Genomic DNA, 22,221 nt, shown 5'->3' on the forward strand with positions numbered 1-22,221 from the left:
ATAGAGACTGTGTAAAACTCTCTCTGCTGGTTGCTTTTCAGCATGAAATTGTAGGACGCATTAACTGACTGAAATAAGATCAAAAAGTGACAGAAAAGTGTGGAGTAGATGTACACTTGCTTGAAATTATATTGTCCTCCATCTGGTTGTGCAGATTCCTTAAGCAGAGCCAACCGCGGCATGTGGAGGCAGCGTTCGTTGCCCCGCCTGACCGTATAAAGAGTGCGCCAGTTGACGGTGAGCAGCCACCGCACAAGAAGCTGCGTGGCCAAAACCATAGCCGGCCACACCACCGGCCACAACCACAGTCAGCCAAGCTCTGTTTCCGGCACCTGGCCAAAGAAGGCTCCTGCCCACATGGGGAGCAGTGCCGATACAGCCACGACTTTCAGGTGTGTTTATCGAGTGCAAGTCAGGCACTTCTTTTTCGCAGCTTTGTAAAGCTTTGCTGTGGTTGGAAGAATGAATGGGTGAAATGGGCAGTGTGTGCCCATTTCACCCATTCGCCACGTCACTGAACACTTGATGACTGTGAGGTGGCATGCTCTCCTCACATTCTTTTTCCTGAAATCGGATCTGCGCTACAAATGGGATTCACTCGCTCAAGCCAGTGTAGAGCAACCTAGTGGCCTTCTGTTACTATCTTGTGTACTCTGCATTGGCAAGGCTAGTGTGTGTGTCATCTCCTCAGTTATCTCAGGATTGGCAGTGAAAGTGTTACTAGGGTAGATTATTTTTGCTAAGTACCGTCACTGTGAAACAAAATCTCAGATGTGGTTCGGTTCGCTGATGTGAGTAGTGTGAATCGCTACATGTATGTGTAATGCAGGCATTCCTGTCATCGAAGCCTGCTGACCTAGGAGACAAGTGCCCTCTAGTGGAAGCACATGGTGGCTGCCGCTATGGGGCTGTCTGCCGCTTTGCAGAAGCACACCCAGGGGGTGCTACTGCAGCACCCCACTCGGTCGATGGCATCTCCGGGACTCCGGGAGAGTGCAATGTCTTGAGCAAAGAACTCCAACAGGCACTCAGGAAGAGGCAGTTTGACTTTGGATCATCCACAAAGGTGCTACCGCAAATGTTAATAGGCTACTTGTTTTCGTTGTTTTAGTGGGCTAGTAAATAACGCAGACGTCCAAAAATTGTTATGAAGAGATATATTCACTCTTGCTATGTGAACATGCTGCCTCAAAAGTTGGGCAAGCACGTCCTTTATTAAGGAATTCACAGGGGTTAGAACTTCTGTTTCAGCTCGTTTGAAATTTTCGCGTGGCCTTGTCGCTCTTCTTTGCTATACAAGGGGAAGGTGCAGTCTGTCGTTGTGACTCCGCCAACTTCAGCACCGTGGCACAATGCCAGCGAACGTCATCAGCACATGTCATAGCGACACTGGGAGGAAGTGCAGTTTCAAGAGCACCTAAAGGAGACACCTCTTTATCTTAGAGGCTTTCGTTCGGACAATACCGCTTCTTCTGGTAGTCTCAGGCTCTCCAAAACGGCAAAGGGCAGCACAGGAAAATTATAATGCGGACTGCGCAGCTGAAACTACACCACCGCAAGGCCAAAGCGCTATTTCGTTGAACAAAGGATCAATTGACGAACTTGGTGATTCGTAAAGTTGCCCATGACTGAGTTTGTGTCACTGCTCATATGGGGGGGATTGGTCAGGTGAAGAAAATTGGCGGGTAACTTGGTTTTGCTGTAAGCTTCGGAAAATGGGATCGCCTGGTCTACTCTACAAATCGACGAGCTTGTTTGAAGGGCGTAAAAAGAAAGTTGGAGCCTGTTTACTGCCTCTTTGAAGACCCGCTTGCTATGCAGATTCTCATAGTAAAACCGCATCTATAATGTACTGCAAACAAGTTCCCAAAGGTTTTTGTGGGAGGTATTTTCTTTTGTTGCACTCGTTACAATAATGCAGTGATTCCACTCCTGCGCCAAAATGTGCCAAATTAGATTTTCCGTGTCATCCTGATAATATCAACGAAAATTGCGCCAAAGTAGTATTTGGAAACGTCTATCACCGGCAAACAGCCACGCCGACTCATCAAGACATGTGCATCTTGTTCTCGGCGCCACTAAAGTCAATCGCGTGCCTAGAATTATTCTGCTAAATTAACATCGGTCGCGCGTGCGTCCTAAGTAATCCAGTGCTATGTTTCGTGCTGACGCAACTTCTATTGTGCATTAACGGTCAAACGCGGGGGCTTGTGATGTCTAGTTCAATCAGTGCGTTAAACTGTGGCGGTGATTCGTCGGTGTACTTCTTCATATCGCGGTCTGATTTCCCACCCTTTGCGTCCACAGAAGAACACGTGCACAGTGGAAACGTGTTGACACTTTTCCTTTAATATACATTATTCATGGATCTTCATTCAGAAGTTCATTTTCGGAAATCCTTCTACCAGCACATCCGCACCTGTAATCACTGTTGCAGTAAAAGCTCCTAAAATACCCTGTCATTTCGAAGTCGAGATTGCTAGGGTTAATATTCAAAATTTCCGCAAGGTTCTTTTTTTTTATGTCATCTCATTACTGAAATCACGCTTCCTGGACCGAGCAGCCGGAATTTAGTTTTAATACACACAGCTTTCAATAGTAATTGGTATGTGGGTTTTCACGCCCCGAAACCATGCTATCAATAGTAAGGCTATCGCTGGCAGCTCAGGGGTCTGAAGGCCCACAGTGAAGCGGCCATGCCTTGTTACACGTCCGTCTCTCGCTTTTCAAGGTCAATAGCTGATGGTTCAAAAAATTAAAAATCACATCATCACATTGTTTTGAGGAGTGAGAGGAGGAATGGCAGGAGCTGCATTGCTTGAGCTGCAGCTCAAGCAATGCAGCTCCTGCCATCCCCCTCTTCGCGAGCGTGCAATCCCCCTCTTCGCGAGCGTGCAATCCCCCTCTTCGCGAGCGTGCAATCCCCCTCTTCGCGAGCGGCACATTCGCGAGCGTGCAAGCCTAATCAGACATGCTCCTAAACTTTCTGTGCTGCTACAACCTCCGCTCTGCATTTAGATAATTGACAGTGCTAAAACCGCTTCGGCAATTAGAGTGATCATTGTCCCTTTAGCCAGCGTTCATCTGAGTTATGCAACATCGTGTCCAAAAAATACTATTTGTTAGTTTCACTTAGGCTCTTAGCAATGCATGCGACGATACCAACAGTGTTCGCATTGAGAGTATAAGATAGAAGGGTATAACAGCCGTCTTTAATGCTTGCCGAATTAGGGCGAGGACCAGTGATCACGCACAAACCACATAACAACGCCCCTCCCCCCCCCTTGCATTCCTAGTTCCTTCCTGCTTTTTGAAGATGGTTGCTCGTTCCTCTCTGCTTTAGTAACTATCAGTGGCAGGCCTTGCACATGGGGTGATGCTACCGCATCTGCACTCCGTGCATAGAAGGTAGGTCGGCTTTTTTATTGCGATAATAATTATATCAACATTGTCGGCTGGTTTTCTGCCGCCGTCATCTTCATTCACTGTATATGTATACATATCTATATATATGAAAACTCAAGAAAGATTGAAAAAAGCTGCCCGCTCTTAGCGCCCAGCTCGTGACAAAGCGCCGACGCGCACTTACAGCGCACGCTCACTTTGCCCAGCAAGAGGGGGGCGGTAGAGGGTTGTGCATGCGCTCATGTTAAGTCTCGAGTGATAAATGTTGTTAGTTCGCTCTCGTCCTGGTATGTTGTTTGTGTGAGTCACTTGTGCATGAGCAGCGTGCTGCATGTTTTGATCTGCTTGCCGTTCTCAGCGCCACATTCCAAGTTGTTGCTATCACATTCATTGCTATCCTATTCATTGCTTTGCCCTTGCATTGAAGCTGTGTCTTCTTCATCTCTGCGTTAGCTGCATTCATCACCCCTGCTTGCGTGCTATTGCCCGCTTGTAAAACACTTGATGCGTGGAGGGATTTTATCGATGGGATATTACACAAAACATGACGGCGACGGCCAGTGGCATAGCCAAGCAGAGGAAGAAGGGGGCACATCGGGAACGAGCCCTCCCCCCTACCCCTAAAATATTGTTTTGCCATGGCATATACGGGGTGCCCCAGCTATCCTTAGCCAAAGTTTAAATAAAGGCTGACACATGCAATCATGATGCGACCAAGTGCATGTTGCTGACTGTTGCTTGGAGTTATAGTAGTTTTTGTGTTCAGAAATATTCTTTAGTTAGATCTGTTTAATTAACCAACTTTTGAAAGAACGAAGATGAATAAAAAGTTTCATTGAGAAAGTTTAGATCGCTTTGCAAAATGTCTGATGAGACAGTTGTGGAGATTATATCTGTTAGTTATTAGTGTTTTTATGCTAGCTACAAATGCCCGCAAAATACTAAAGAATTTCACGTGAAAAACCCACTGGTGCGCCTATGTGCCCCGCATTTCCGGTGCTTTCTAAAGTGCCGCGTACGAACAACACGCTTCCCTCGCACCGGTTTATGACAGCGATAAGCAGTCACAGCAGTTATCGCTTTTGCGGCCAGTAGCAAAACGTGTGTGTCGCAAAGCCGCCACCATCGTTGCGGCCCTGTTGAGTCAGCACAATTCGGCAAATGCTATTGTCATTCGTATGTGAAACGTTAGGAAGCACTAGAATTATCGTGTGCACTGGCGCGAGAACGGGTTTGTCACGTGGTATTTTTTTATATTTTGCGGGTATTTTTAGTTAGCAGAAAAACACTAATTTACAGATGTAATGTTCAAATCTGTCTAAAAGGACGTCTTGCAAAGTGACTTACAACTTTCTAATTGAAATTTTTTATGCATATTCATTCTCTCAAAAGTTAGTTAATAAACAGATCAAATAAACTATTATCTTAGAACACAAAAACTAGTCTGACAAACACCAGGCAACGGTCCGCAACATGCATTTAGTTGTGTCGTAATTGGGTGTGTAGGCATATTTCTAAAGTCTGGCCAAAGATAGCTGGGGCGCCCTGTATATAGCTCAATATTACCATTTGCATGCCCCCCCTTCAGATCTAGGTGCACTCCCCCCCTCCCCAAAAATGAAAAAGATTACCTACACCACTGATGATGGCAAAGACCAGTCGAGAATGTTCTTGTAATTGCTACCGCAATAAAAAGGAAACAGCTCTCGCCTTCTAGTCGTCTTAGGCGTATGCATAAGGTACCCTGTGAGATTTTTTTTCATGCACTGCTTTCTAGGGGGATTTTTTCTGCACTACAGGGGGATTTTGAAGTATAGACAGAATGCCCTAGCTACATACAACATCGCTAAAAAAGGAAAACAAAGTTTGTTAAATCGCATAGTTTCAGCACAGAGAGATGAGTGCCAAAAGGAGGTTTGCTTTGAGGCTAGCTAAATGACCTTATGTTAAACCCAGCAGTATAATCGGTTGTGAATGAAAACCTTTCTGTATCTTTGAGTGGTCTAAGCAAAATGCAGCTGCGACACTCTGTGTCTGTAGGGTTGTACGTCACAGCTTTTGTCTACTATATATACTGATATCCACATACCGTATTTACTCGATTCTACCGCGCCCTCGATTGTAACGCGCACCCGGTTTCCACAACGCAAAAAAAAAGAAAGTAAGACATCGATTGCAATGCGCACCCATTTTTCTCGTTGGCCCGCACGATCACACCACTTGGGAAAACGACTCCTTTCGAGAGCGTCTTCCATTTAAATATGAGGTACGGGGAAGCTTGTGCCTATCTGACGTGCAACGGAGCATTGCCCTCACTCTAGTTTTACCGTGGCCCGATGTCAGCACGCGACCTTGCTTCGCCCCCTTCTTCTCGCCAGTTGTGGTGCCAGGCATGTTGAAGTAAAGAGGCGTTTGATCGGCATTCCCGATTTGCCCAAGCAGGTAGCCGTTGTTGTGCCGCAAATTTGAGACGAACCTCTGAAAACTGTGAAGCTTTTCTTCGTACTCCTTTGGCAACTTTTGGCATATGCCCGTTCGCCTTCCGAGGGAAAAGGCTTTCCTCTTTATAAAGTTAGCTAGCCAGCACCTGCTCACTTTAAACTGGCTCGGCATTAGCCTTTTTCCTAAGGCTAACTGCATAGCCTGCACTTGGAGTAGTTCTGTCGTCACGGGCCGCTGTGCCGCTCGCTGCTCAATCTCATACTCGCCAAGCAGCTCTTCAATTTGCGGAAACCGACCCTGCTGTGGTCCACTGAAGCCTTTACATGAATCTTTGCAGTCGACAATATTCTGCTTTTGTTTCCGCCAGTCCTGCACGCACATTTCGGGAACTCTAAACGACCGCGATGTGGCCCGATTTCCATCCGTTTCGGCACACGCAATGACTTTTCTTTTAAAAGCGGCATCGTGGTGCACTCTTCGAGTTTTTGGAGTCGGCCCTTCCATGCCGTCGATGCTAATGCACTACCAGATGACGAACTCCTCAGCACACGTACGAAGTGCTGCACATGGGAAACACATAGGCAGAAATGGCCGACGCTCCATGCCGACGCACATAGGGGGCGGCCATTTTGGAAATGCTGATGGCAATAGAATGACGGTATTCATTTTTTTTTTCGTACTCGATTCTAACGCGCATGCGATTTATGAACTTGCTTAACCGGAAAAAAGGTGCGCGTTAGGTTCGAGTAATTACGGTAGGTGTATAGAATGTTCTTTTATGAAGTACAATTTTACTGAGCCAGTATTCTGTTTATTTGCTATGAAAATAATCACTGAACAAGTTTTTTCAGAATGGCCAACATGATGTGCCATTATTTTTGCATCATCAATTAAAATAGAGAGTGCTCCTAAGATGACTGGCTTCATGAGATTTGAAATGAATGGAAATATTTCTAGCTCTTCACAGGAGACAAGAAATCGAAAATAATTATTCATGCCTTTGAACGTAAATTCAACTTGCTTCTCCGTCAGGATGAGAACTTAGCTGCTCCAGATTGCTCCAAAATGAAAAATTTTGCTGTTTCTAAGCGTTCCAAAATGGAAATTTTGCTGCTCAAATGTGCTCCAAAATAGAAACATGTGCTGTTTCAAAGTGCTCCTGAATGAAAATGCAGCTGCTCCGAAAATTGCTCCAAATCGGAAGACCTCAGTGGCATCACTGCAATAATGTAGCGCTACTGATTGTACATACCTTTGAATGTTAAAAACAAAAATATGCCATTTGCCGCTAAGGGGAATCTTGTGTGGTTGCGAAGCAGCAGGGAGATAATGAACAGCACTCACAGCAGCTCGTCTACGTCACCTTAAAAGCAGGTGCACCAACATTAAGAAGCTCTACCTGACTAACGCTGCTGGTGACTATGTCCCACATGTGCGTCTCGTTTACTGTTGGTGTGCATGTGTGGTCAGGATGGCAGACGGAAGCCTGCCCTACCTTTTCCTGCCGCTCAACACAACGTCGAAAGGGGCTTGGGCGTAATCCTCGCGTTTAAGTGTTGTGAAGCTGTTGACCCCCCAGCAGCCTACTTGTGGCTTCGGTTGCCCCTGTATTCAGCTGTGGAGATGGTAAAGGATTCTTGGGTGAAGGTAACGGTTACATGTGTGCGAAACTGTTTTCGCTAGGCCGACTTGATGACGTTGGACCCAATGCCGGTTTTGAAGCTTCGGAACAGGACTGCTGCAGTGGCGCTTTGTGGTAGCATGTGTCAACTTCTTCACAGGGCAGGACATGTGCTGTGATGATTACGTTATAGCCAATCATGGTACCGACACTGCAGTATCGTGCACGGATGAGGGCATTGTGAATGAAGTGCGCAACAAGAGCGATTCGGAGGAATCGGATGATGACGATGATGAAACTGAAAATTAATTACAATAAATTAAATAATAGACTCAGGCAGCCTGAATATGACAAGGGCCTCGGCGAAAAGCACGGTGATGCTTTAAATGATCTCGAGACCACCCTAATCGTTTCTGCACTTTGAAACACGTGTATTACAGGTATTTTTGCAAAAAACTTTTTTTTTTCGCTTTCTCTTGCACCTGTTTTAAAGCGGTGCTTCATTCACTGCGAACTTTAGGATACAGTGAACGGATACCGCATCATGCCCAGGTTCATTATACAGTTAAACCTGCTTATAACGAACCTTCATATACCGTATTTTCGCGCGAACAACCCGCACCAAAAACCCAAAAATTTCAGTCGCAAAGTGGAGGTGCGTATAATATGCGGGGAATTTCCTATAGTGCTGCTTCACAGCAATGCGTGTTGTGCTGTGAAGCCCCTTAACAGTGTAGCGAAGGCTACGGAGGCGGTTTCCGCAAATTCGTGTTGCTCCGCAAGTAGCACGGCAGCTTGCGGCCGATTTTGGTTTCGCTTGCTTGCATCGTTGAAGCGTTGAGAAAAACATTTGGGGAGAGACAATTCGATTGTTCAGTGTAAAATCTCACTGTCACACCACAAGTATATTTTTTGGACGTTCGCGGCCGCTCAGTGACCCTCCATATGTCCCTACGTCACGGACGCCATGTTTACTTTTGGAAAGGGCTTGCCGAAAAGGTGGTGCTGTCTAAGAAAGTTCCATAATAAATAAAGTAAGTTCCATAATAAATAAAGCAGTATTTATTTCAGCAAGGCAAATGAGATATTATAGTGCCTATAGAGATATATCAGTAAATTTATGTACTACTTTTTGACGCGGTAGCAGGCATGCATTTCGGTTCTGTTGTTTCCAGGGTGCTGTTACAGTGCGCTAGAAGGGGTAGTGCTGTCAAGTTGACGCCGAGTGTGAGCGCTCTTTACCTTGCTGATACCGCTAGTTCTCCACATCTCGACCCGTTCGCCAAGCCTAAGTCAATCTGTTCTGTAACCATGAGTAGCGTACGGCGGCAGGCCTTCACGGCACAGCAAAATCTTAAGATCATCGCCGTCGCCGAGGAATTCGAAAATCGCGAAGCGGGAAGACGGCACGATGTGGACGAGTCCTGCGTGCGACTGTGGAGAAAGAAGAAAGGGATCCTACAAGCCGCACACCGCGACCGTAGGTCATTTCGTGGCCCCAAGACCGGTGCCTATCCTGAGCTGGAGGCAGAGCTAGTAAAGTTCATCGAAGATGTGAGAAGCAGGGGTCACGCCGTATCGACCGAGATGGCCCAAGTGGAAGCGCGGGGACTTTCGGGGGAGCTAGGCCTACCTCACGAGTTCCGTGCGAGCCGCGGATGGCTGCACCGCTTTATGAAGCGACAAGGGCTCTCAATCAGACGGCAGACTACAATATGTCAACGCTTGCCGGCTTCTTATGAGGAGAAGCTGCTCAAGTACCAGAGATATGTAATTGGCCTGCGAAAGCAGCACAATTACATTTTCTCGCAAATCGGCAATGCGGATGAAACTCCTGTTTATTTTGAAATGCCGTGGGACACAACGATTGAGAAGACAGGCAGCAGTTCAGTGAGCATGCTGACCAGCGGGAACACGAAACTGCGCATCACAGTCTTGCTTTGTGCCCTCGCCGACGGCACGCAACTGCGACCGTACGTCATCTTGAAAAGGAAAACTCTACCAAAGGTTCATTTGCCTGCCGGTGTGGTGGTGCGCGCACACGAAAATGCGTGGATGAACAGTGACTTGTTCGTAGACTGGATCAAGACGGTATGGGAGAAGAGGCCCGGTGCGATGCTCGCAAAGAGGTCCATGCTCGTTCTTGACTCGTATGCGGCCACACAACTGAGGAAGTGAAGGACCGCCTTTCACGCAATGGCACCGACTTAGTTGTTATACCCGGTGGAATGATGTCAATGTCGCAGCCTTCAAAGCGCATCTCAAGCGCTATTGGGCTGAGTGGATGGCCGAAGGCTGCTATGACTTGACACCGACAGGACGAGTCCGAAGGCCTGATATTGCCCTATTCTGCAAGTGGATTGTCGAGGCATGGAAGGCCATTCCAGGTGAGATGGTGCGAAAAAGTTTCAAGAAATGCTGCATCACAAACAACATGGATGGAACCGAAGATGACCTTGTGCATAATAGTGAGGACTGCGGCTCAAGTGATAGCTCTAGCGAGAGCAGCGACAGTGAGTGAATTGTGACTGGCCTTGCAGACAGCGTATTCTGCTTGCTAAATAAAGCTTTTTCTGTCTGCATATGTGCTATGTTGCTTGAGCAGTAGCTTTTGTACAGTCTTTCCTGTATATCAAATGTGCGAGCAATACGCGAGGATGTTTTTTCTCTCTCAGTGAGCTGAAAGTGGGGGTGCGGGTTATATGCAGGGGCGGGTTATATGCGCAAAAATACGGTAACGAATTCCTCGATATAACAAAATTTTTCTATTCCCTGCTGTTGCTCCGTAGAAGCACATGTATTTGCGACCTCTATGTAACAAAGTAACAGCGGGAGGCAACCCTGATATAACAAATTTTCCCCACGGACATTCTAGGAACGTTGCTTCGCATTTTGTTACCAGCGTGCATCTTCTACGGCTGCCCCGCCACCAACAAAGCGCGAAGCAGCACGGTGTGCAGGGCGCACCAGGCGAGAGCAAGCGCTCATTAATGCGCGTGGTCGAGTGCGAGGCATGCGGGCGGGCCTGCACCCCACGAGCTGGTGTTGCTGCCGTTCTCGCTGCCGCAGGCGCATGTGCGAGTGTGCCCCCCCCCCCCCCCCCAACTCTAAACCGAAATGAAAAAAAGAAAGAAAGAGAACTACTCTTGTGCGTTAGCAGTGCTACAGTGTAGCAGTGCCACGGTTTAGTTGGCGTCGCATACGTGGGCCGCGCTGCATATGTAGGGTGCTTTACTGAATTGTTTTCCGCGTCTGTGTCCGTGTCATTCGCTCTTCGTTTTCGACGGCGTGTGGGCGTGCGTAGTTTCATGCGCGTGCATAGTGTGGCCCTTGAAGACGCTCAGCTTTGTGTTTTTTATTGCCATTGCATTTATGCGGAGAGTCCCAGCTGGTGTATTGCCGTCGGCGCCGCATCCGTCATTCGCCGTATATGTATGTATCGAATATGAAAACTCAAGAAAGCAAAAAAAAAAAAATTACCCGTAAATGTATGTTACACTGCAAATGTCATCCAAAGACGATAGTCTTGCGTCTGGAGAGAGTGAACAAGACGTTTATTTAATAATTCTGCACAACAAAATGGAAGAATGGTATTGTGGAGGCACTGCGTTAGAGTGTCTCAGCGTGCAGCAGAGGCGAACGAGCGCATCAAGTCACGTCACACGTGAGACATGGACGCTATCTGGCAGTTATATTGGAAAACGAAGCGCGCACGCCGTGCGCGCCTTTCTCTGAGGTGATAAGATGTAGAACGCAAGGCGACGGGTAGGTGCCACCAGCGTGTCATCTTAGCAAAGCATTGGAAACACTTGCCTTTTTGTGCAAGTGTTGCATGGTCAGCGCAACGTGATAAACGCTACGGTCCTTAGATTTACTTATGTATGCCTTTTCTAGTAAGAGACACACAAAATACTGATGTGTTGTTATAGTGACTCATACGTGTGCAATAATTGCTTTTTAGTTGACATTAGCACAAGCATGAACGCTGAATCTTGAGCAATATTGGTGGGTGCTGCACATGGGGTCGGCCTTTTGGAGTATCGTTTGGCCACTTTAATGCCGTTTAGGGTACCGTTAAGGGTGGACAAACAGACAAATGTACAAACAGACCAAAATTTTTGCGTCGAAGGTCGCCAAAAAAGACCATAGTTTTGGAAAAGCCACCCGCGCTCGGCACCAAGCTTGTCACGATGCGCCGACGCGCGGTTATTTCTCACACGCATTTTGTCGCACAAATGGGGGGAGGGGAGGTCAGATGCCTGTGCGTGTGTGCTTATCTTTCGGTGAGGAGAATCTCGCACCTTCGACTTTGACCGGAACGATTGTGTTTAGTTGCTGGGCGCACAAAGATTATTTGGCTCCCTGGACCAGCGCCGTTTATGAATATAGTGCGCTTTTCAAGAACAACGAATTAACAACTAGGGCACTTGTTAGTTCCCACTCATAACTGTACCTGTGATTATGTTTCGTGCCTCGTTTTTTATTAAACAGTGCGTTAACTGTCGAGTGGTAAATGTTGTCAGTTTGCTCTCGTTTTGTGAATTGTTTTCATGCGTCATTTCCACGTGAGTAGCGCGATGCACATTTCGATCTGCTTGCCGTTGTTAGCGTTACATTCAAAGTTGCTGCTATTGCAGTCATTTATAGCTTCGCCCTTGCGGCGATATCGGAACTTCTCAATTTCGGACAACCGTGTCGTCCTCACCGAGGGGATGTCAGGTGAAGCGTTCATGGAAACTCTCCGAGACCATGGTGACGATGGCTCTTTGGAGGTCTACTGGTCACCTGCTTTGCAGTCTTGCTCGGCGTTGCGAGTCCGCAGGCTGGTAGTAGCTTTCGTGATTAGCTGATTTGTTCTGGTAACACCACGAGGCGTTGAATGCAATGCAATGAACATGATAGCAAAAAATTGTGATGGTATATGAAGTAAGACTGCAGCCAACTCTTTTGGATCGGATATCGCGGAACTCCTATAAAATGCTGGTGTGAGCAAATACGGCCTCTCCAGGAAGAAGTGCTCTTTTCACACAGTCCCTTTACGTTGAAACTGCACTGATACTTGCCGAGATAGCAAGCCCACCAACCATCTCAACCGCCCTTAAAATTCAAGTTAATTACTGCTACTCGAGCGATGCCTTCCCCCCATCCCCTCATCCCCACGTTGTTTCATGCTTGTTCAAGAGGAGTGGTTTACTTTTTGTTTGAGCATTCCACGGCATTTCTAACACAAGGGAGATATTATCGTATGCACTTTCCAGGCAACGTAATGGGACGACTGATTTGATCTCTGCTTCAGTAGGGCTCGCGCGCTTTTACCTGCTCATGAAAGTTACAATGCCCGGGGGCATCGTAACTTGTTACGGGGGCATCGTAACTTGCGGCGACAGAACAAGCCCGCCGAGTGTGTCCGTGTAATTGCTATTGCAATAATAATGCAGTTTTTTACTGTAAAATAGGTGTTTTGGTTTAGCTCTTCGTCAGTACCCCTTTTGCTTAGTTTGCGCGTTTACTTTCCAAATTTTTGTACCGAACCTGCATATAACGAAATCCTTTTTATAACGAATTTTTTCGAGACTTTATCAATTTCGTTATATCCAGGTTTAACTGTAAGTGAATTTGACTTTCGAAATGAACAAATATGTACGTCTTAGTCCACATGTAATATCCCTGTAAAGGTGGCTTCACTGCAAGGAAGAGGTGCTTTATCGTGATTATACCTTTCCAAGAAAAATATACATTGTCTTAAAGCTCCATTCCAAGGTTAAACGAACATATTACCGTACCATTGATTCCTCTTTTTTTTGTTTAAAAGCTTGTTATGCCAGCTACTGCTATTCAAAGTTGCTTCTTTTTCTTTTAACCAAAGAGAAGCTCATTACACATGTTTTGTTTCAATATTAAAAAAATATAAATTTGTGCTAGTTCGTTTGATTATGACGTATATATGAATTTTTCTTATAATATTGTTACGGGCTCGTGATGTAGACGAAAAAAGTAGACTGTAATTACAAGATGCAACTGTTTATTCGGCCAAACTTGTGGCCCGTAAACTGTAGGTCAAATTACAGCGATGCCCACTGGCACTGATAGTGGTGAACAGAGCGTCGGCAGTCGATCAACTGACAAGGTACGAAGCGCGTCGGTATTTATACACTTGACATCAAATAGCCCCGCCGCGGTGGTCTAGTGGCTAAGGTACTCGGCTGCTGACCCGCAGGGCGCGGGTTCGAATCCCGGCTGCGGCGGCTGCATTTCCGGTGGAGGCGGAAATGTTGTAGGCCCGTGTGCTCAGATTTGGGTGCACGTTAAAGAACCCCAGGTGGTCAAAATTTCCGGAGCCCTCCACTACGGCGTCTCTCATAATCACATCGTGGTTTTGGGACGTTAGAGCCCACATATCAATCAACTTGACATCAAATATTCTAGCATTATCGCTAGCGGTGGCATAGGTTTCAGAATAATCTGCAACGTTCACGAAGTGGACGTAACCTTAACGAAATGATCTATTGCAGGGTGGAAGCTTCTCAAACACTGTACACTATAGGCACGGTTTGCGCCAAGAGTTATTGACTGTGAAATGAGGCGATAACAAAACTTGATGATGGAACGTGGCATTGCCCCCCTCAGAAAAAGGCATTGTTTTGATGCTTTAACAAAAGACTAAAGTAGAATAATCAAGAATATAAAAATAAGTACAAGCAATAAAGCACAACAATGACAATGAAATAATCCTCAGGTACGCACATGGAATGGCTTGAGATGCACGACATGGACGACTTCATGTTGAGCACGGCGCTGTTGAGAGATTATAATGCCGTCGGGAATAACTTTGTAGTTGAGTAGGCCGAGACCTTGGACAACTATGTACGGTCCCAAGTACTGTCGCAAAAGTCTTTCACTGAGTCCATGCTGGCGTATTGGCATCCACACTCAAACTCGGTCAACGGGTTGGTATTCTATGAAGCGTCCTCGACTGATTCTTTATGTGCAAGCGAGCGAGTTGACAAGTTTCCTCAGCGCGCTCAAGGTAGGCGGTGATGTAAAGGTTTTTTTCGTCAGTGACATTTGGAAGCATGGCATCTAGCGTTGTTGCCGGGTTCCTTCAATAGAGCAACTGGTACGGTGACATCTGCATCATTTCTTGCACCGCTGTGTTGTATGCGAAAGTCACGTACCGAAGTATGGTATCCCACATTTTGTGTTCAATGTCGATTTACATGTCCAGCATTTCCGCGATGGTCTTGTTTAGCCGCTCAGTAAGGCCATTGGTCTGTGGGTAACTTCAGTACAATTGGAGCATCACAACCGCGAGGAAAGACATCTGCCACTACATCTTCCTTAGCTCTGTGTAACCAAGACCATCTGGCTTGAAGGTGGGCGCATAAAAGGCACTCCCACTGTTGTATTCAGTGCAACCGATCAGGGCAACCTCCAGCTATTGCATAATTATGCAGAAAGCCAAAACCAAGGAGGGAAATTGACCCCCTAGAGATACAAAGCGAGATATCAGAAGCCCTTTCAGACACTGTTCAATCAGTGCATAGGGAGGCGTGTGGACCAGGAATAGGAGATGGTGGCATAACAGCTCTAGAGGCCCCCAGGACCCTCCGACAGGCAAATTTGAGCTACTTCAAAAACCCAAACGGGTAGCGAGGTCAAACTGGTGATGTGATCGCTAAAACATTTATGGGACAGTAAAGTATCCAGGGCAAAGTGCAAATAGGAGATCGCAAACGTGGACTCCTCTCACAAGGAAATCACGGCTCAAAAAAAAAAAGGGGGGGGAGAGGAGAGATTGGATTTGCTGGATTTATCAACAATAAAAGACCAAAGCAAATGCTCCTTCTGGATTTCAACACATTCTTCTAGGAAAAAAAAAATTATTATTATTGTGAAATGGGGGGTTGTCTATGCTCAGGTACTGTCAAAACTTAAACTGGTAAAATGAATGTAAAATAAAAAGTATGTAAAAAAAACAATGCATGAAAAAGAAGAGAATGAAAAAAAAGAAAGAAAAGAGCGAATTAGACAGGAAAAAAAAGCAGGAAAAAATAGAAAGAAAAGATACAAAAGCAAGAAAAAATAAAAGTATTGCTTTATGAAAGAAAAAAAGACAACAGAGCAAGAACAGACAAAAAAAAAAGAAGAAAACAAAAGGGATTGATAGAAATGAAGAAAAATCGGCAGGCAAAGGAAAAAAAACTTGAAAAAGAGAACAAAAAAGAAAAAAGAACGAAAGGGAAAAGAAAGAAAAAGCTGAAGCAAAACCTATGAAAATTCATGCATTGCACTCACAAATTGTGAAATTCTAACAAATATTGAGGACCATTTGTCACAATTAAAAAATTTTCAGCTCAGAATTAGAATAATACAATTATAGCTCTGAAGTTTTAGAAAAAGTTTAATAACCAGTAATATTGTAAGTAATTCGATATTCTGTCGCATTTTCAATCCACTAAATAATATTATATATCAAGAAATGAAACAAAAGTCTATGAATAATGTTAACTCTATGCACTTACTTCGCATCTGCTACTAGAAAAAAACTAATGAAACCAATATGCAAACCAACTTGAGACTAACGGTGTATAAGAAGGGGGCCAGTAATAAAAAATCTTTCAGTATTATAGAGCACTCATTTAGTAAGAAATGTTTAAGTTAAGAGCAACTCCTGTGCTATCAACTGACAGGAAAGCAAGACCTCCAAGACAGCCCCATTGAGCTGCGCATCGCAAGATTCGTCACTGAAGATTAACAAACTATGTTAGCAGCAAGATCAACATTGTTCAGCAAACTGAGAGCTTTTTTTTTTGTTCGGTTTGAATGGAGTGGTGTCCACTTCTCCTCCACATCCCTCCCTCTCAAAATTTCACTTCGCTCTGCCCTGTTCATTTTTCTTTTCTAATTGGCACTGTCTGCTATATGTTTATGGTGCGGGCCGAGCTTTTTTTTTTACCTCACAATAAATAATGTGGGTGGTACGCTGTCGTCCTGCGGTAGCTGGTCTGGCTGTATGCCAAGGTCTACTGAGTCAGGTCAGCAGTAAACTTACCTCTGTCGGTGATGAGAACCTCCGGGACGCCATGTCGAAGGACAATGTTCTCAACAAAGAACTTGGCTACTTCAATGGCACTGCCTATGGGCAGGACTTTTGTTTTGGCGTAGCGAGCGAGGTAGTCAGTAGCTACGACGAACCACTTATTTCTGCAAGTTGACATTCTGAACAGCCCCAAGAGGTCCATCCCGATCTGCTGGAATGGTCGCCAGGGAGGGTCGATTGGCTGAAGGAAGTTTGCTGGTCTTGTGGGTGGTTTCTTCCACTGTTGACAGCCTCGGCATGTCCTCACATAACGAGTGACGTCAGCGGTAAGGCATGGCCAGTGGTACCATTCTTATATCCTCCCAAGCGTGTGGGAAAAACTAAGGTGCCCTGTCATCGGATCATCGTGCAGGGCCTGGAGAAGTTCTGGTCGCAGAGCTGATGGCACCACAAGAAGATACTTGGCTCAAAGAGACGAGAAGTTCTTCTTTTGAAGAAGACTGTTTCGCAGTGAAAACGACGTGAGTGCCCGTTTGAATATCTTCGAAACAACGGAGGTTCTGCCCTCAAGGTATTCGATTAGGCCCCTAAGTTCTGGGTCGGCCCGCTGTTGTTCAGTGAAGTCGTCGGCAGTTATCGTTCCCAAGAGGCACTCGTCATTCAGGTCATCGGGCAGCAGTGGGTCGACAGAAGCTTGAGACTGACAGTCGGCGTCAGAATGTTTCCTGCCAGACTTTTAAATGACGGTGATGTCGTATTCTTGAAGTCTCAGGCTCCATTGCGCAAGGCGACATGAATGCTCCTTAAAGTTAGCCAGCGTACAGAAGGCGTAGTGGTCGCTCACCACATCGGAGGGCCTGTCATAGAGATTGGGAGAAAACTTTGACGTCGCTCATATGATGGCAAGGCACTCCCTTTCTATTGTGGAATAATTGCTGTCTGCCTTTGTATAGCGACGGGCTAGCATAACTAACAACCCCTCCCAGTTCCTCAGTCCTCTGCACAAGGACAGATTCCTACGCTTTTGTATCACAGATTCCTACGCTTCTTGCATCAGTGTGCGCTTCTGTTTTGGTGTTTTCGTCAAAATGCGCAAGTAACGGAGGCATCTGCAGGAGTCGTTTTAGTTTCTGAAATTCTTCCTCCTGTAGCATTTGCCACTTGGAACTCAACGTCGGCCCTCGTAAGGTTAGTGAGTAGCTTGGTGATGTGGGCAAAGTTTTTGACAAACTGCCTGTATTAGACGTACAGGCCGAGAAATCGTTGCACTGCCTTCTTGTCGGCGGGTGGCGGGAATGTAGCGTTGGCGGTTGTCTTCTGATATCAGGTCTTACTCTGGACTTAGTTATCACTTGGTCCAAGAACAAAAGTTCCTCGTCTGCGAAGCGGCACTTTTCTGGCTTCAGGGTGAGCCCGGAGGGCCTGATGGCTTGAATTACAGCTTCAAGGCGCTGAAGATGTTTGCGAAGCTCGAGGAAAACATGACGACATCGTCCAAGTAAACTAGACAAGTCTGCCATTTCAATCCTGCTAGCACTGTGTCCATAATGCTTGAAAAGTTGCAGGTACTGAGCGAAAACCGAAGGGTATGACCTTGAACCTAAAGGGGTCGTCTGGTGTTGTAAACGCCGTCTTCTCTCGGTCTCTCTAACCGACTTCGACTTGCCAGTAGCCAGTCTAGAGCTCCATCGACGAAAAGTACTTTGTGTTGTGGAGTCAATCCATGGCATCGTATATCCGTTCCGTGGGAGAGGATAAACATCTTTTTTTGTGATTCTGTTCAGGGGGCTATAATCGACACAGAAATGTAGGATTCAGCCCTTTTTCTTCACTAGCACCATGGGTGACGTCTACGGACTCTTGGACGGTTTGATGATGTTTTCGCGTAGCATTTCTTCGATTTGCCTCTTTACAGCCTAGCGTTCTCGCGGTGAAACTCTGTAGGGGCTCTGCTGTAGTGGTCGGGCGCTTTCCTCTATTATGATGCAATGTTTTGTGACTGAGGTCTGGGGAATTTTCGATGACGACAAAAAGCAGTTTTTGTATTGTAAGAGCAGGGCCTTGAGCTGTTCTTGCACCTGCTTCGGAAGGCTTGGATTGATGTCGAAAGCTGGGTGAGGAGCTTTATTCCTCGTAGTAGGTTCTGCAGAATTGGCGAGAATGAAAGCATTGGTGGCTTCCAAAATTTTGTCGATGAAAGTCGCCGTTGTACCTTTGTTCCTACATTGTACTGGGTGCTGAAATTAATGATTATAACTGTTGCCTGTCTTTGCTGCAGCTTGGCAATTTCTCTTGCAACGCAAAAATCAACCGGTGCAGGCTGCCTTCAACGACGCCTTCGAAGTCTTCTGGTTTCGGAGTGCCTGAGGAAATGATGACACTTGAGTGAGGAAGAATGGTGACTTCTTCCAGCACATTCAGGACACTGCTTTCTGATGACGTGCGCGATGCACGGCTTCCTGATGACGTGGTAGTGCTTTTTCTTTGGATTGTGTTATCGACTTTGTTTTGAAGTCGATGACGGCATCATGGAGGCTGAGGAAGTCCATTCCAACAATGAGATCTCTCGAGCAATGCTGTTGTACGATGAAGCTTGCGGGATAAATGCGGCTGTTGCTGGTTATTCTGGCTGCGCAGGTTCCTGCCGGTGTTACGAGGTGACCTTCGGCTGTACAGACTTCAGTGCCCTTCAAAGCTGTCCTAACTTGCTTCAACTTCAGTTCCACTAGGGACGGAATAGTCGGCCCCGGTGTCAACAAGAGCTGTGACGCTGTTGCTGTTGATGAGAAAGGCGAGGTCGCCAATTCGTCGCATCGCATTGGGGTTGGGTCGCGGCACCAGATCATGGCTGCGACAGTTTGCATTATCAAGTATTCTTCTGGATACAATTTTTCGACGTCGGGACTACGTTGACATCGCAGTGGGTTCTCGGGGTGGGTTTCATCGCGATGGCATTGGCGGTGGCGAAAGGTCTTCAGTGGTTCGTCGTACAGCAACTGCATCTCCGTCGGTTACTCCCCTTAGTTTTCTGAGTATGGGCTCTGTGAATGGTACTGAGTAGGGCCGGTGTACCGACGGCGTTGCAGTGGCATGTGGCCGCCTGACGACAGTGAATAGTAACGTCGTCATTGTGTCCACTGTGCTCCTGCGAGGTAGTCGGTGATATCTACAGGTCGTTCACCCCACTGTGGACGCGGCGTGCTCACGTCAAAACTGCGTAGCCCCATTTGTAAGTACTGGCAGCAGCGGTAGGTGCGGTCAGCTTCTCTGCAGTGGTAGCAGAGTGGTCGGGGGTGCTCCACACATTAGTTTTTCTCGAAGCGTAGCGCTGGCCGGGGGGTGAACGGTATGGCATCGGCGGTGGTGGTGGTGGTGTCTGGCGATGAAAATGCAATGGCACAGCTCCTTGACGTGCACGCAACGGGGTACGTTGCGCCGGGCTACAGCAGCGTAGCTCTCATGTCTTGTGGCTCAGGCTGCGCTGGTTCGTGTGTGCGGAGAAATTGTTGGATTTCTTGGCGTACGATGTTGACGATCGTATCCACTGGATGCTGGGAGGATGGTAGGAATTTATGCAGCTCTTCCCATACTGTGGATCTGATGGTCTCGCGCAGGTCATTGGTGCTGAGGGCTTGAACTTCGGCAAATTCTGTCATCGCGCAGCAGCCATTATACTGCGTTGTCCTCATCTCAAGTGCTTTTTCTATTGTAGCAGCCTCCGTCAGTAATTCGTTGACACTCTTGTGCGGGTTGCGAACAAGTCCCGCTAACAGCTTCTGCTTGACACCTCGTATGAGGAACCAGAGCTGCTTGTCCTCAGCCATTGTGTGGACGGCGTGACAGGACAGGCGGGTCATTTCTTCCATGAAAATGGTGACATTTTCATTTGGTAGCTGCACTCGTGTCTTCAGCAACGCAGTGGCCTTCTCTCTGCGAGCGACGCTTGCAAACAATTGCAGGAATGCGCCGCAGAAGAGATCCCAGGTTTGAAGTGCAGACTCCCAATTTTCGAGCCAGGTCTTTTTGGCATCTTCCAGGTAGAAGTACACACGATGGAGCTTCTTTTCCGTGTGTCAGTGGTTGAGGGCAGCCACGCAGTCATAGATCTCTTGCAGGGTCTCCGGGTCTTCGAACGATGGCCCACGGATAGTTGGCGGCTCCTTTGGACGCTGGGTGATGATCGCGGGCTCTGACGCAGTGGTTGTTATTGTTGCCACTGTCGCAGTCATGGCCTTGGCCTTCCGCGGCTTGTCTTGTACTCTGGTAGTAGGCCGTGCTGTCTGCAGCTTGTTTGCTGCTCGTGGCTGGCATCGGTGTCTTCTCCACAACATGGGCTGGGTTCACGGCTTGAGGGGGCGTCCGGTACGTGAACGAATCAGCATTTTCAACTGATGTCACGTGGTCGTAACGTGGACGAAGGAAACAGGCTGTAATTACAAAATGAAACTGTTTATTCGGCCGAACTTTTGGCCCGTAAACTTAAGGTCAGATTATAGCGATACCCACTGGCACTGATAGCGGCGAACAGAGCGTCGGCAGTCGATCAAGTGACTAGTGGTGAAGCGCGTCGGTATTTATACACTTGACATCAAATATTCTAGCCTTATCGCTAGTGGTGGCATATGTTTCAGAATAATCTGCAACGTTCACGAAACGGACGTAACTTTAACAAAATGATTTACTGTAGTCTTGAAGCTTCTCAAACACTGTAGGCATGGTTTGTGCTGAGAATTACTTACAGTGAAATGGGGTGATAACAAAACTGGTGGAGTGAATGTGGTAATATGTAATATGTACTACTCAAAATTCAATTTGAAACTATTCAAACGAATTCACTATTTGCTTTGACTTTGCTTAAAGGTAAAATTTGCTATTTACACATGCCTACTTGTTACAAATTAGCAATTTGCAAATGTGTTCCCATGCAGATCCTTGAGGAAATATCCGGTGGAGCTGCCGTTAATGGAGTGACCAATGGCCAGACATTGAATGAGTGTATTGACGATGTAGGACCTGAAGAGCCTAAGAAGGTAAGTTGAGCACCTATTTCATGCGTCTACATGTGACAAAAAGAAGGGAATGAAATAATCACAAAAACGTGATTATAGCCTAGTGTACTTTCAGATGAAACAGGATATGCAGTTCTTGAACATAATGCTGAGGGATACTTTGCAGTTATATTAAATAAAAAAATAAAAATCTTTGTATCGAGCCCGAGATGACCGAAAGGAATGACAATTTAGGATTAATTTAACCTTTCGCTATCATGTCTGTAATACGTTTTCTTAGGCGAAATTTGTGGGGGTCACTTTTGGAAAATACAGTTGAATATTATTAAAGGCGCACTAAAGAGCAAAAGAACTTTTTGCGTATTAGTAAAGTGCAATTTCGTAATCCCAAAAACTCCACTTTTACCATGACACCACGCTTAGTAAGCGAGAAAGTGCGGGAAAAGAAAATGCGAGTGCTTACACCACCTTGAGATTTCCGTACCAGCGGGACATAAAAAATTTTGAAGGAGTTTGCTGGATTGTACGTAGCTTCCAATCAGTAAAAACGAAGTACATTGTCATCTGTGGGTGCTATAGCCTTAGCATACAAAGTTTTAGAATATTTTATTCAGCAAATGCCACAATAGGACCGAAAATACATTTTGAAATTTCTTGCATCATGCGAGGAGATTTCGGAGCAAAGTTTAAAAATGGAACTTCAA

General features: G+C 46.3%; 1 protein-coding gene across 10 annotated transcripts in view; it reads left to right on the forward strand.

Annotated features, from left to right (window-relative positions):
* Positions 1-22,221, forward strand: part of Dus3 (Dihydrouridine synthase 3) — a 243,518-nt gene that overhangs the window by 3,900 nt on the left and 217,397 nt on the right. For all 10 annotated transcript variants that reach the window (XM_075869244.1, XM_075869350.1, XM_075869491.1 and 7 more), the window contains exons 2-4: positions 155-392; positions 830-1,066; positions 21,437-21,538. In XM_075869244.1, coding sequence (XP_075725359.1) covers positions 155-392; positions 830-1,066; positions 21,437-21,538 — 577 coding nt within the window. The remainder of the gene's footprint in view (positions 1-154; positions 393-829; positions 1,067-21,436; positions 21,539-22,221) is intronic.

This window comes from Rhipicephalus microplus, chromosome 1 (genome assembly GCF_043290135.1).
Source record: "Rhipicephalus microplus isolate Deutch F79 chromosome 1, USDA_Rmic, whole genome shotgun sequence".
Taxonomy (NCBI): domain Eukaryota; kingdom Metazoa; phylum Arthropoda; class Arachnida; order Ixodida; family Ixodidae; genus Rhipicephalus; species Rhipicephalus microplus.